Source organism: Petromyzon marinus, chromosome 10, assembly GCF_048934315.1.
Source record: "Petromyzon marinus isolate PM22_M1 ecotype Great Lakes invasive population chromosome 10, UKy_Petmar_22M1.pri1.0, whole genome shotgun sequence".
NCBI lineage: Eukaryota > Metazoa > Chordata > Hyperoartia > Petromyzontiformes > Petromyzontidae > Petromyzon > Petromyzon marinus.
In genome coordinates, this window is record NC_133676.1 from 11608689 (window position 1) to 11624912 (window position 16224).

The following is a 16224-nucleotide window of genomic DNA, read 5'->3' on the forward strand; positions in this document are numbered from 1 at the left end:
CCTGTCGTCATGGGTGGGGGGGTGGGGTCACGGAGAGCGCTTCCGGGGTGAAGGCGCGGGGAGCTTTGTTGACATCATGAGCGGCGCGGGCCCTGTCTTGGCCGTGCTGGTGGTGGGCTTCCACCACAAAAAAGGCTGCCAGGTAATAATTGCACATCGCTTTACACACTCACACTGGTGACGGTGGTGGTTGCTGCCAGAGGTGATGGTAGCAGTGGGGCAATGATGGTGCTGGTGGTGGGCTTCCACAAATAAAGAGCGAGCAGGTAATCATTGCACCTGGCTTTACACACTGACTGGTTGTTCAGCTGCTGCTGGTAGTGATAGTGGAAATGATTGTGGTGTTGGTGGTTATGATGGTAGTGGTGGTAATGATAGTGGCAATGTTGATTGTGATACTGGTAATGATAGTGGTAGGAATCATGTGGAGACAAGGTAAAGCGCCGGGCAGAGATGACCTCTGAAGTGAACTGCTGAGGGAGGGTGGTGTTTGTGTGCAGACTGCCCTATGTAACATCATTCCAACCGATTGGTCCACAGGACGGGTTCTGCAGGATTTTAAGGATGCCCTGGTGGTCCGCATTTTTAATAGGGGGAACCGGTTACAACTGCCATCAATAGGCCAAGGATATGGGTTATTGTTTATGCTTTTCAGTCCCTTCCCTTCTGCTTATAATCATAAAGGACCTTCAGAGATGGTGGACAGGCCCGGGTAATGCTTATTGGCCAGGAGTCAGAGCCATTTTCTGTTCAGCTTGTGTTGCGAAAGAAATGTCTTCTGGTACATAAACTATTTAACATATTTGACCATGTAGTTCGAGAAGCTTACCATGGCTGTAACGGTGGAATTTCAATTTGGTACAGATACAATGGGAAAGCTGATCGATGCCCGGGTGTGGTAAAGGGATGGGCTCCCTATTGGTCAGTCATGTTATGTATGCTGATGATCTGGTAATTGCTGCTCTGTGAATGAGTTGGAGATGCTACTTCTGAACCTAGAGCCTGCTACTAAGAGATTGGACCTCATCATCAGCCCCAAATATTCACCCCCCCCCCCCTCCAGTCCCCAGGAGTGATGGGGCAATTGTGGATAATTTTCCGTACCTTATTAGTGTGCTGATGACCAGCTTTGGTTAGGCAGCAAATGTCTCCAAATCAGTCAAGCGACATTGCCTTTTCATCAGCTGCATAACGCGGTGTAGACGCTACCTGGTCTGTCGCACCACACGAAGTTCCATGTTTTGGCCACAGCTATATCCTTGCTTCTCGATGCTTATGAAACGTGTAGCCCTTTGAAAGAACACCTGCGCCGGATTAAAACATTCAGGCTGCCCTGCCTACGATCCATCCTGGGTTTACCCAGGATCGATAGTGGGCATGCAGTATAAGCAAGTTAGGCTGCTGTGGCAGCTGCACTGCCTTTGCATGTGTCGACAATGGGATATTTATTTAAATTCGATTAACTTTTAAGAATGACTACAGTGCGACACTGGATCTAAAGAGAATTTGAAAAACGCCCCATATAAAGGGATAACACGTATAAGGATAAACTATACAGTAATGTGTGTTGCCGATGAGTCCTACACGAATGAAATCTTTATAAATACCTTGTGTGGAACATTTTTTTTAATGAAAACATATTTACAAGGGTTAGTGTTATGTTTTGTCTCTATTGGAACACGAGCATTATCAGCTGCACCTTCCACACATGCTCTGTGCCTTGGAGGCTTCAATTCTGTTTGCGTTTTTTGAAGGTTGGAAAGTGGAGGTAGTAGAGAGGTGAGGTCAAACCGTCAATTTCTGAAGGGCAAAAATAATTCACCACTATGGTCATTACCACAGCTATACACTGGGTGTATATAAAAAGCTACCATTTAAAACCAGAGAAAAGGCAGACATACATTCACAATGTGTTGCTTTGCAAAGCTGACATTTGGAGGAATGTATGTATGTTGAATTTCTTTTGCACCATACAAAGCCATTTGTGCTAATCGGAGGTGCGGGGGAAGGACAATAGGAGGTGATATATGAATGGTGTTTATTTAGCAGTTGATACATAAAATTTTACTAATGAATTAATACCTATCGGTGAGTGGAAAAAATAAGCCCTATTCCCCTGTCATTGAATGAGCCGTTTTAAACATAACAAATGGCCACCTCTCCCAGGTGGAGTTTTCTCATCCTCAGATTAAAGATGATAATGGAGGCCGTTCACTGCCAGAGGAATGGCAGCACCTGCCTTACCTGGCCTTGCCTGACGGTGCACACAACTACCTTGAAGGTGAGTCTAAATATACTCAAGGGGCGGCACGATCATGCCTCCAAATGGTGTTCACTCGCTTTGTTGTAGGAACTTGAATGAGAGAGACTTGTGTATGAACTTGTTTCATAGAGCCAGGGTTACAAAATTGTGAGTGGCAGGAACTCCTTTCCAGCGGCCATCCACACTCGACTCCCTGCCCCTGTTCAAACCCAGGCTCAATACCTTTTTTTCTCTTCTGCCTATGACTATTTTGCCAAAACAAGTACACATACCTTCTTTTGGCCAGTGATGCACATGTATGTTTTAACACAGCATCTTGAGATGCAGCTATATTTAGACACTATATTAATCCAAATTGCAATTCATCCATTTTATGTATAAAAATCTTTTGTGATTTGCATTCCTCTCCTGTACTTTGCACTACATTGTTTTTTTTTGTATTGTTATAACTTTCTGCCCTGTCCCTGTTGGACATCTGTGAAAAAGGGCTTCACAGCTCATCGCATTTCTCAAGGATGAATAAAGATTCTGATTCTGAATTTTTTGTGGCTTGGCCTCCACGATCGGCCGACACTGGCGCACGTGTGCTTCTTTCCCTGCAGATTGTGTTTACTTCCACCTCCCTCCACGAGATGGGGACAGAGGCATCGTGTACGGAGTGTCTTGCTACCAGCAGATGGATTCGGAGGTGAGTGCTTGGATAGGCCGTTGAAAATACCATGCAAGAACAACCTGTAAGTTCATCGTCTTTGGTTCTTTCGGTAAAGTCACGTAGAATGAGAATAAAATAATAAATTTTATTTTATCAATTTATTATTTTATTCTCATTCTACGTGACTTTACCGAAAGAACCAAAGAAGATGAATCATTGCAGTCACGAAAGCTTTAAATCGAAATTTAACCTGTAAGTTACTTAGCTGTTGTATTTTATTTACAGTGCAAACATTGATATACTTTGGTATGCTATGATTAATACACCTCTTGTTTCAAATTAAAGATTCTGCCTTAACATGTGAGCATCAAGCTCTGTTTGACGAAGATTACAGTTGTGGAGTTGTCAAGCCCAGTGTTGAAAATGCTGATACAGGCACATTCTTATACTTAACATGTTCTTTCCATAACATTTATCTTGAAAACATCAACGTGACTGTGCTTGCCATTTTTGCAATGTAGTGGCGGCATAGCGCTTTGAACTCGGTGATCTGCGTTCTATTCCTGGCCATCGTGAACATCAGTGGAGAGTAATATCTGAACGAAACAGGAGGACTTCTTGACAATTATGGCTAATCGCCTGATGGAGCTGGTTATAATCTCCAGTGAAACGTTATACTCGAATTGTAATTGTTGTGGGTTTAGTCTCCAACACACCGGTGTACTTAATTAGTAACTCATTGGCACGTTTTGATTTTACGTGACAAACCTTACTGATTGGCTGTATCGGGTGGTGGCAGGTTTAACGACACATTTATGTTCACACGATCGAACTCAAAAAAACCTTCATTGATAATATCTGAACCATTCCTGGTGCCTGGATACAGAAAATATGCTTGTAGAATCTGGCAGGCTTCAGTAAGCGCAAACAATTTCGAAGGAATTGTTTGCGTTAGAGGAATTGTCCACGTTAGAGGGCAAAGCCAGCAGTGTGGCAGTGATTTCTAGGGGTTAGATTATGACTTGCACTGCACCAGCCAGTCACCTGCCAGGAAGACCCATGCTACATTGCCATCATCACTGCATATCCTTCAGCTTGTCTGTGGCTGAGATAGCTATATATTTTTGTTGTTGATTATATTTGTATATAATGGTATTAATATTATCAGTCGTGTTATTAATATTGATTAATTGTTTTTTTCGTATTATCGTTTACTTTGTTTTTGAAAATCAACGCTTTGAACACTCCCGAGTTCTTTCCTAACTTTACAATGCTTTGTCTTTACTTTCTTATGGAATTGGTGTTGACAAGCCTGAGTAGATGCTTACTCCGAGCCCTCATTACTTTAATAGTGCATTGTCTTTGAGCTGTATGACTTTTGGCGTCCTCTGGTCTAGCACCATTTGAGACGAGGCTCAAAAGAATGCTGTCTCCGGTGTGGACCAATCAGTTTCAAGGACAATGCATATATTATCAGAATGTGTTTTTTGTTTGCATCCTGACCACAAGTATTGTGGTTAATGCAGACATGATTCCTTGTAGAAAGGTTTCAGTTTTGTTGCCAGAAAAAAGGGGAAAAACCTGTTCTTATAAGTCTTAGCTTATTACATTTCTAGAACTGCACAAGTCGTTCTGTACTCAGACCCCTGGGTTCCCCCCTAACTTCACCAGTCTGCACTGACTGGTATGGTGAGGTGTGGTCAACAACCCCCATGACTGAAAGGTGCAGGGAGGTAGTGGATTGACAAAGGGCTGCAAATGCTATTTTTTTATACTTTTAACCAACACCTGAGTTGCTGTGTTATTTTTACTGTGTGCATATAAACTGTACAAATGAGGACGAGTACGTCATGCTTGGCGTCTAAGCACTGTATAAGAGACTATGGTAGCACAGCGTGAAACGTGGCTGCGATGTCTTTCTCCCCAGGCTCTCAAGGTGCGCGACTCCGAGGTGACACGTGGTACGGTGCAGAAGAGCGTGTGTGTGCTCAGCCGACTGGTGAGTTACCGAGAATGCTGAGGTAGAGGGGTAAATGATGCATTGATTCTTATTTATTCTTATGCTCGCAATAAATGCAGAACATCATGCATTTGAGAATAAATTAATTATGATTTAGATATAAATACCGGGAAGAGTAGAGGCATCATGTTGACCGTTCAGAAAAATAAGTGGTCTTAGCCTAGACATGGCCTGGGAAGGGATGGAGTGGTGAAATTTGATCTTGAGCAGGAGCTAAATGGACTTGTATCACAAGACTGAGAGATAGTAATGGCTCCGATAAACTTTCACCAGTAGGTAGATCAAGGCTGGTAATATGCTGTGTGCAATTCGTTGACGTGACCCCTGCAGCAATCAGAGATGCTGCAGTGCATCACGATGTTAAAGATCGATTTCAGAATGGAATCCCAACCCAGAACCATGCATTGCATGAACTCACGAAGGGGGTGAATCATTATAGGGCTGCTGTAAGTGCACTCCTGCACTCTAAATGAAACAAACAACAATCACGCGCCTATAAACCACTTAATTAACTTAGAAAAGCATTCTTTTTTCGAATTTTTCTCTAAAGTTTGTATTTGTGTGTTTTGCTTGTGTTTTTTTGTGTAGCCCCTTTACGGGTTGTTGCAAGCCAAGCTACAGATGATCACTCAGGTCTACTTCCAAGAGAAAGACTTCTCCAAAACCGATGTTTTAAAAGTAAATATTTAAACAATGCAAGCTTCGTATTATATTAGGTAGTGTTTTTGTTATCAAAGGAAACAAGTCCCATTAATAATTTTGTCTGACACATGCAATTTCTCATCTTACCAGGAGCTGTATGAACAACTCAATAGCACCTTGGGTACAAATCATCTGGAACCTTCTCATCTGTACATAGGTAAATGCAAGTTAAGTTCTAGTGGATAAGTGGATAATACATTCCTTTAAAAACCTCCATACATCTATCTCTTTCTCCTCAGCCAATTTAATATAGTTGTACCATTGCAGTTAAATATTATCACATTGGTACTTGAACAATTTGTGTAGCTTTAATGTTGTCAGTTAGTGTACCCATTGTTTTTATTTGGGTGTATATAATACACATCTAAATATATACCACACATTGCAAGCAAGACTGATGAAACTCTAATTCAGCATAATAAGTGTATTCTACTGATGCCAGATTTTTATACGTGAGCCTTTTTAATCGCTATGTTGATTTCTTCATTTTCTCCTGCAAGTCTTTATTTACTTGGGGTCAGCAATGCACCACTACATGAAATTAACAGTGTTGCCATAAAATAATCACCATTGGCTTTATTAAGAATACTTAAATATTACACTCCTGGAAATTTACCCGACTGAAGGTGGAGCATTTGTAGTAACTGTACGTGATGGATATCACCTGGAATGTACCATTGCCAAGCTGATGCTTTGTGCCTCGTGTGTTGGCAGGCTTATCCGTCAGAGAGCTGCTTCTGCATTTTGGACACAAGGTATTAAAAGCGACATTAAAACATACCACATTGCTGAATGATATCTCCAGTGAGTTGTGGCAGGCATGCGTACAAACAAAATGTAGCCGCGAGAGATTCTGCCTGAGAGCCTTTAATGAGATGGCAACGCCAATTATTTTGTAACCAATTATGAGCGTAATCTGACGTTAAATCTGCTGAACTCGAAAAAATACTTCCACTTTGGCCATTTGTAAAGCATTGTTGAAAATGTATATGTTTAAGTACAAGGTGTTTACATTCACCTTTGACACTTATTGGAAGACGGAGTGGCCCGCTACATTTGTTGATGTTTCTCCATTACGAGTGTCTGACAAATGAAAAAAAACATTCAATAATTCAGAATTATATTCATTTTAAGAGGCACTACCATTTGATTTTGGAGAGCTCTATTGTTGTGCATGGATTGTGTTGTGTGCATTATAACAAGCAGTGCAATTACTGATTAATTAGTTTTTTTGTCTTTTACAGGCACTTATGCTCTTCAAATTAATTCTGCTGGAAAAGAGGGTAAGATATGAAACCACATTGTAAATCACAAGCCTCATATTGGGAATCAGTTGGTGCATATCTTGGATGTTGAAAACTAAATTTCTTATTTTAATTTAGTGGACAAATAAAATATTTTTTCTGAGTTGGAAATTAAATCATAACATTAACAGAGAAATGGAAACAATTGAGTGGACATGTTTAACTAATTTTTAAGGCTATATTTGAAAATGGATGCATCATTCAATGTGTTGCAGGTGTTATTTTTCATTGCACCCGTCCACACATTGGTTGGAACAATAATGGCACTACTCTCCCTTTTTCCAGGTTCGTGAAAACTGCACGTGACTTATGCTTTATACATTCAAGTCTGGAGTTCAATTCAAATAAACGCTTATATAATCACAATCAAGATGAAAGCATGTGCTTTTTGTTTTACGTCCCCCCTATGTTATTCAGGAATGATAGAACGCGGCTTTGTGGACTCGGTGTCCTACAGAAGGAAGGATTCTATGGACGAAGCCGACTTTCTGGAATCGGCATTTCTTTTCACGTCCACCTTCACAAACTCTTTTCATTCGACTCAAGCACAAAGCTACAGCGAACAAGTAGCGCCAAACACCGAGCCAAGGAGGACAGGGCCCTCTGAGAGGGCATGTGCATCATTTCCGTTGGACTCGGAAGGGAATGGGGTTAATGTGGAGGTGGGCAGAGCGGATGATACAGAAGAGGCCCGGGCAGTTACAACCAAGGGTCTGGTCCGGAAATTGTCGATGGGCGATGGAGCCCCAGTGGTGGTGCAGCCTCTGCATGCCTCCGGTGACCCGACTGCCCGGGTCACCAAGGGTCTCCTCTCGGGCCTGGATGAGGACCAATATGGCATGCCGCTTGCCGTATTTACCAAGGTGCGAACTTACTGGGCAGTGAATGGCTCAAGAATAATAATCGTAACAAATAACAATTAAGATGGCCAGGTGACTCAGATGTCAGGGCACTAAGCCAATCCAGATAGCCACCTGTGATTAAAGCAGCTCACTTATCCTGGCTGCACATTGAGCATGGCTGAACGCTTGTTGCTGCTCCACACACAGTGTTTATGTCCTGTCAAGGTTCCAAGAACTCCCTGCTGAGTTTATGTTCTCAGCACTATCATTCATGACGCCATAAAAATTATCACATTTAAATGTTTTTCACTTGATGTGGCTAAATTCCAACTTTCAGAATCAACAAAAAGATGTCACCTGACAAACAATTGTCAACAGTAGGCAATGCGGGAAAGTGCATCCCCCTCTAATGTGTGGCAAAAAATGTCCATTGTAATGATATCAGAAGGAGTTCTATAAAATTATGTGTGGGCTGTTCCATAACACACAAGGTACGTATTGCTTTCCGAGCATTCCAAATTCATATCAGCTCATAACATGACTGATAACATAGTTGGCATAAGCATCGGGGAGCAAAAATCTTAAAGTAATTTTCACAATTTTGTGGCGTTGTGAGTAGCTCAGGTTAGAGTCACTGCAGAGATTATTATCACTTAGACATTTTTGCCAAAATGGTATTCACTCAATAAGTATTTAGTTTGTGCCAATATTGCCCTAAGTAAGGTAAGCATCAGGCCACATTACAGTAGAAATGGAATGATACAGATGCATATAGCAACAGGAATGAAAAAAGAAACCCGTCACAATTAACTTTTTATAACCCTGACACTTTTTTAAAAGGGCGGATGATTGAATTTCAATTTTAAAAAAGTAATGGATATACTGTAGAGGGGTCTGTGTGCATTACAGATGTTGCAACAATGAAGAAGGTGGTGTGTGGGAAGGCAGGGACAGTTTATTTAGTGTCCTGTCCTTGTGCCTACATGCAGGGCTACGCGTGCTTGCCCTACCTCTCCCTGCAGCAGCACTCCCTGCTGAGTGATGTCTCTCTTCGAGGATTCGTGGTTGGAGCCACTAACTACCTCTTCCGCCGACAGAAACACCTCACCGACGTCACAGTAGATGTGAGTCATGACTGAATCCACTGAGAAATACAAATCATTGAAGCATCCACCTGCCTTGGAGGTGAGCGTGCTGAGGTGGAACTAATGAGACCCTGGGTTGGAAATCCATCAAGCTTTCTGTGATTAAATGGTCTTTCAATTGTCTTTTGACAATTTCACTAAAAAAATGTCTTGACAATTTCACTAAAAATATTGCGATAAAATTGTGGTAAAATAAAGATCTTCAACTTTTTACAGATGTTCATATTTTATTGATGAGAAATGTATGATTTGTATGCTTTTGGGTGTTTGTTTTTATTGAAATAATTAAAATGATGCAATTTATCGAGGCTAGAAGACAGAAGGCTAAGTGACTGAAACATTGACCTCATCCTTTTAACAAGATAATTTTACTCATCATCGGCCTTGAACTATCCATTACTTCATAGAGGCCTTCCCATACTATCGCCATCCCTTACAGTCATACAATGCCACACTCCATCTTCTGTACATATGCTAATGCCATCACTCCACCTCCTTAGTGAGAGATCAAATTTCGATTTTCCTATCATCAGCCTTGAACTGCTGGATAAAGAACTTGCCATGTTGATACCATCTCATCATCAAGTGATGCAACAAACCACATAGCACCTGTACATGAGTTGCTTCAATCGCTCCATCTCTGGTGGATTTACTCTGGGGAACATTCCCTCTCTTTGCAGCCACTGCCATTGTTCTTAAGCATCCATTCTAGGGGACATGTCCTGCCCAGCCCCACACTTCTTAACAGTCATGATGATATGATTGTAATAATGTTTTATTTCTGTATTTCAGTTTAACCAGATCAAACACAGTGTCAATCTAAGATGAAAACAAAAAGTGCTACATGCAGTGTTTGTTCGGTATGCTTTTCCCAGATAGAGAAGGCTCACCTGGAGTTCCAGGACGCTGCTCTGGAACGTGCTCTGAGCCCCACGACAGCAGACCTGCGCTTCCTGGCACTCCTGGAGCGGCAGGTGCGAGAGAACGGGGCGAGCGGGGCCTCCGACGGTGACGGGGGGGTCAGTGCGGAGTGGGAGGGCAGCGAGGAGTGGGTTCGCGCCCACTTCCGCCTCTACCTGATGTCGCTGCTCGCCACCACACAGCTGCCGGGTTAGTGGCATCGCGATCGAACGTGGCTGTGGTGTGATTGCACCAGGGCCCAGATTTCCGGCTACGAAAAGAGTGGAACTTGGACAGATGATCACATTCCATGCCTTGAACCAGGGCCCATGCCAACCAAGCCAACAGGACTGTGTGGGATGAGTAGTTATTCAGCGCCATACACAACCCTATTCCGTCAACTCGGTTGCTGTATACGTTTACGGCCTTTTTGTCTACTGGTCGATGAGGGTTTCCCCATGTTGTGTGGGTCGTGTTGGTTATTACACCACACCTCAACATGCTGGCGAGTGTGAGCCAGTGAAAGTGGGTAGTGTACATGTAAGAGCATAAAAGTACAGTACAACAATGTATTTTGATGCACAGCTTTAAGATGCCTACCACTAAGCCTGGTCGGACATGCATTGATATCCAGTTAGATTGAGGTGATGCCATGAGTATCAATATGAAAAGCTTGTGGTTAACCTTGTTAACTTGGTATCTTATTGAAGGAAGGACTCTTAATGTTTTTGCATTCATAATCCAATGGTGCTATCACTGCCATGCCATAATAAGCTGATATTTTACCTGAGAACACTCACAGCTTGCAGTGAGATAACAGTGCGATAAATCAGATGAGAGGCCTGGAAGATGACATTAATACTACTGAAGCTCCTTTAGCTGTGCACTTTTTATATCACCTTACAAAGAGTGGTGTGCAAAAATCAATAGAACCAGAATGAATAATTCTTAGACCTGTAATTAGACAAATTAAGGGAAAAGCTAATTTAACGTGTTTTCATTCCGTTTTTGATAACATGGGAATCCAGCATCTCAGCAGTACAAGGACACGGTATTAGCCCCTGAGCCACCTGGTCACTGCCAACAGGAAAGATTCAGTCTAGCATCTGCTTACAGCGCACAGTCAGGCAGACACACGGCAATAACTGTCGCGCATTTGCACTGCGTGTGATGCCGCAGACAACGAGGCGATGCTGGCAGACTACGGCAGCGAGTTCGTGGAGGCGTGGCAGGATACGCACAACCACCGCGTGTGGAGCAGCAACAAGCACCCGGCCATGCGTGACGTGCAGCCAGGGTGGGTCCCCCTGCCACACGTGCAGTCGCATTGGCAATCCGCTGCTGTATTAATCGGCTCTGTGCTTGAGTCACTCGCTGTGCTAACATGTAGCCATTTTGTGGGTCAGAGTAAGCCCTTTCCCCAGTGTGATATAATGTGATTAATGGAAGTGTACATGGATTGTATTAATGCCGAGGATCGGCACAGTATAGCTATGTATGTAGAGAGAGATATAAGCACTGTTAAAGTTAAGTTGGGTGCACTGCTCTCTCTATGCTATTGCTTGGTGTCCCAGTTGTCAATGAGGAGGACTGTAGCTAAGGAGGTGTCCTCTTTAAAATTAGACATTGTTTAACTGAGTTCTTGGCTGCATTATGCATACTAAACCGCTCCTAGAAATATTTATATGAGCACTGATATATTTAACATTTGTAATACATGGACTGATTCCTTCTGTATGGATAAATAAATGCCTTCTACATATTAAACATTACTGTTTGCAATGATGGAAAAGTAAGTGAATTAATTGGATATATGATGGGCATTTTTGTCCGACTTTGCCAATGTTCTGTCTTCACCTTGTCCTTCACTTTCAGACACCCTTTCCAGGGTCACTACACAGTGGCTGACGTCAAATTGCGACTAACATAGTAAGTAATACAAACCTTTATCAAAGTACGTGTAAAAAAACCCCATACAATAAAAATAAAATAGAAGTGAGGGATTAGATATGCATAAATGTTGACATTTTCATTGCATGTTCTCTTTCCAATGAAGCAAGGATATATATAGTGGGTGGTGACTGCTTAGCCTCTTTTTGTTAGTTTGCCAAGGGATATCTGTGTGCACGCAGCAAGGATAGGATGTGTATGCGCGTCTGTGTTTGTACGATAGTATAGCAGCGCACTGTCTACGAACCCGGCGACGTGAGTTCGTTTCCGCTTATGACCGACACCAGCGATGATTATTGCTGGTGCGGTGTGTAAAAACATCCGCACTGGAGAGATAAAAGTGGCCGGGCGTGGTGTTAGCCATCTACCACCCAGTGTGCCGTGCTGGCCTTCGTAGGTACTCACTTGCAGCACTTGCCACATAAGTCTCTTTCAAGGCTATGTGGAGGATCTTTGTCTCGTGTGTGTGTGTGTGTGTATCTCACAGCTCTGTGCAAAGCAGCGAACGCGGTCGGCGGATTGGCACGGCCGTGCTGTCAACTAGCCGCTCGGTCCTGCAGACGGGGAAGGCTGTCGGTAAGGCTGTACAAGGATGGTCTCCAGTTGGCAAGCTACACTCTTGTTCCTTCTGCGTCCCGTTTCAGCTCTGAAGAAAGACCATTAGCTTGTGTTACATAAAGGGAAATAAACCAATTTGAACGGCTGTATAACCAATGGATTTATTTCTGAAACATTGCACTTTGTAATTCGATCCAAAGAGAAAGTCTTTCTTTCAAACTTTTTGGTGAAATCTGTTGTATTATACTGATTTATATTCTTTCCTGCAAAAATGGCCATTTCCTGAAATGTTGGCAGCATTTGTCAATGATAGCACATTTTCTCGATTTTTCCATCATATTCTCCAGATTAACTGCACTGACTGGTAGTGGGGAGGAGGGTAACAAACTAGTGAGGGTAAGAAACTATGTTATTTGAACATTATTAAAAACAATTCACACTGTTCATGGAAAACAGTTGGAGTTTAGCAGGGTGAAAAGGAAGTCTTGAGAGAGAAAGCTGGAGGGAGGGTGGCAGAGCAATTGGGAAGATTGGAAGGAACACGCTGATCTCCTATTCACCGAGCTGTAAGTGAGTATGCTATGAAGCAGAAATTCACCGGCACCTTCGTGCGGTTGCTCGTGGGTGTGGTTGACTGAAGTGTTGCTGATAGATGGTCTGCTGCAGTAAGTTAATTGCTTGCACTTGAGTGCGTCACCAAGAGCCTCACAAGAAACCGTCTCTCTGTGTGTCGACAGGCCAGTCCGTGGTGGGTGGGGTGTTGAGCGGCGCCACCAACGCCATGTCCTCCTTCTTCTCGTATTTTTCCGGCCGTCCCAACCAGCCGGGCAACTCTGCAGCGTCCTGGGGAGGTCACACAGATGAGCAAGAATCTGGAGCGAGTGTGTATGCAGACCCCCTGTTCCACGAAGCCATCCATTTAACCTCTGACCCCTGAATGTGCTGAGGGGAGGGCGCTGTAATAAGGTGAACTGATGAGGAAGTTTGATTGGTATACATTGAAATGGCTTGTATTTGATTTATTTATTTACTTGAAATGTGTTTTATCTGTAAATGGTACGAAAAGTATTTTTTTATATTGTTTACCTGCCGCTAACAATTGATAGCAATGTTATGTACACCTCTAAATGTAACCCTTTCAGGTAAGCAAAAACTTACAATTATAGAGAACTCAACATAACAAACGTCTCGGAGAACATTGAAAATGTGGATGTTGAGCACACTTTGTGCGCGACAATCATTTATTGCAGCACCTTCCCCTTTCCCGGAACAGAAAATGGACATGAACAGGAAATTACCAAGTCGCACTTGGTCATTCTTTTTGCGTAGTTTGTGTGGTTAATCGCGAGCCATTCGCAGAGACACTCAAAAGTTTTTGAAATTATTCTTGATGAGCTGAAAATATTCAGATAAGCATAAAAGGGTCTGTTTCAGAATATAATTAAAATAATTTTACTCTATCGTCCTATGGGCATTCTAGAACAGTATTTTCCAGCAGCATGTCTTTACTAAGGCAAACTTTAGACTGATTTTAACTTTGAATTTCATAAGTAGGGTGTGGCCCATTAAATGCTGCTGAGATGCTTTTTTTTTGCAAACAAGAGTGCTACACAAACACCGTGAAGCCTATTAAGCATAGTACAGAAATGTTGTACAGAATATGTGTTGTTGTCGTGAGTTATTGACAAGAATCCAAGTCTCGGGCGAAGCCGGGTTGTAAAGCTAGTTGGTAATAAATAATAGACATGGGTCTGGTTCCCCAATGTAAAATCAAATGTTGGTCTGTCACCCTATGGGCCTTCGAGACCAACGTTTTCCAACAGCATATTCGTAAGCAGGACAAGGTTACATTTTGATTTAATTGCTTTCGTGACTGCAGTAATTCATATTCTTAGCTCTTTCGGCAAAGTCACGTTGAAGGGAAACAATAAAATAATAAAATATATATAAAACAATAAAAATTCTCACGACGTTTCGACCATAACACAAACGGTCATCATCAGGTGTGATGACCGTTTGTGTTATGGTCGAAACGTCGTGAGAATTTTTATAGTTTTATATATATTTTAGATATATTTTATTGTTTCCCTTCAACGTGACTTTACCGAAAGAGCTAAGAATACAGGACAAGGTTGTGTAGATACTAAGTTTGTGTTTTTGGATGTTCTGAAAATGGAGTTATCGTGTTTTTTTTCATTTTGCTATTTTGAAAAATAATTTTGGAAAAAAAGAAAATTGTACCATCGTCATTGTTCACGATTAAAGTTGTACACCAGCACACGCCATGGCCCCCATTACTCCCACTGTATGCCTTGTCTCTTGATTGGCCTTCCACCAATGTGACGCCCATAGCAAACGTTTACTGTTTCTTTTATGTTTAACCCGTGGAGAAAGATGCTGAGAATGGTCATTGTTGGTCATGGACCTCAGTGCAATAGCCTATTGTTTTGCAAGGGCCTGAACCGTTTTGACAGTTCTTTGGGAGGGGAAAAAATATACTCCAAGATAATGCTTTTTTTTACTGAACTGTTCACACTCTCTATTGTAGCATTAGTTTATCGTTTGTTTTGTTGTGACGTTAAACATGTTTTGCTTTGAGTGACTCGAGGCATGGATTCTCTTTACAAATATGTCATCAACATACAAGTGAACACCACTTAAATATGCTGCGGCTTTGAAATCTTGGTAATAATAACTTAGGGATAGAGTGAAAGTTTAACTTTATAATATGCATATAATTGTCAGCATGCACTGTCCATCAATAACGCGACGTGACACTGGCCGTTTTGTAGGCATGTGACCATGCTTTGATTAATTTATTAGATTCTTAACGTTCATGATATATTAATCGAGTCTTGCGAGTAAGATTTGTTAATGTTACATATTATTGGTATAGACAAAACTGAATAGGAAAATCAATACATTTGATTAGTGAATTAAATTGTCACTCCGGATCGTGACATTTCATGCTATCGCTAGAGGTGTGAACCATTGCTTGCCTCGTGTTTTGCACTGACTAAACAGCCCTTGAATCACCAGAAGAGATGACTGCACCAAGCATCCATGGTCATCCAAGCTGATAGAAGAACTCAATCCAGAAAGCGATCCACCAAATGCTCTACCGCGAAACTTGTATAGTGTATAACGTGCACTTTTAGTTCCACTATGTAATGTATAGAAGCGAATCTACAGTTAAGTGCAACTTTAAAATGAGAAACATACGGCCCTTTGTCAATCCGCTGCTGGATGGAGGAGGCCTCCCCATCAAATATCCGTCGCGGGTTTTTGTATTACAGCAAAGCACTATGTTGGACCGTGTGGGTTTATTTGGGGGGTGGGTGAGTCAGGAGCCACTGATTTCAGCTGTGGCTATGAATCTCGAATTAACGGTTCATAGTGCAGTGCCTTAACCACTGCACCACCCGATCTTGTTGCAATACAAACTTATAATAATTATACATTTCTGCACCGTTATTTAAACTCCCATTATAAATATAAAAAGTACGGAAAATGTCGGTCTTTTAACTGCGTACTGTGTGTTACACTTGGTTTTATTGTGTTGAAGCTATAATCAATAAAATATAATGCATGGAGCGAATTATCAGTGGTCCCTCCCAATATTTTTGCAAGTTAAACATTTGGCTGGTGTTAATCGGGCAACATTACTTTACAGGTTGATAAAAATCATACGTTCCAGTCAAGACTTCAAACCGTACATCTTGTGATATGGAAGGTATTGCATATGGTTAATAAAATAAGATGAGACGTTATTGACATTTGCTTTATCTTTACAAAGCTGCGTGCATTGTGCGAACTGCAAAGATAGCAGTCTCTCAGCATGACACGGAGGAATTTGTTTTACTGTGTTCCGTCACATCTTGGAAGACA

At 42.0% G+C, this 16224-nt stretch overlaps 1 protein-coding gene across 3 annotated transcripts; it reads left to right on the forward strand.

The window, feature by feature from the left end:
- Window positions 1–12: 12 nt before the first annotated feature.
- LOC116940901 (late secretory pathway protein AVL9 homolog) lies at window positions 13–15934 on the forward strand. 3 transcript variants are annotated; one of them, XM_076066171.1, is made up of 17 exons: window positions 13–142; window positions 2167–2281; window positions 2866–2951; window positions 4843–4914; window positions 5524–5613; window positions 5728–5794; window positions 6352–6392; window positions 6882–6920; window positions 7157–7226; window positions 7359–7804; window positions 8773–8907; window positions 9804–10038; window positions 11008–11125; window positions 11704–11757; window positions 12266–12354; window positions 13074–13302; window positions 15361–15934. In XM_076066171.1, the coding sequence occupies exons 1-16, from the start codon at window positions 77–79 to the stop codon at window positions 13271–13273; spliced, it is 1923 nt and encodes a 640-aa protein (XP_075922286.1). In that variant the 5' UTR covers window positions 13–76; the 3' UTR covers window positions 13274–13302; window positions 15361–15934. The 3 variants fall into 3 exon arrangements, with proteins under 3 accessions (XP_075922286.1, XP_032807148.2, XP_075922287.1); XM_032951257.2 differs by having other exon boundaries at window positions 13074–15934; XM_076066172.1 differs by having other exon boundaries at window positions 138–266; window positions 13074–15934.
- The last annotated feature ends 290 nt before the right edge of the window (window positions 15935–16224 follow it).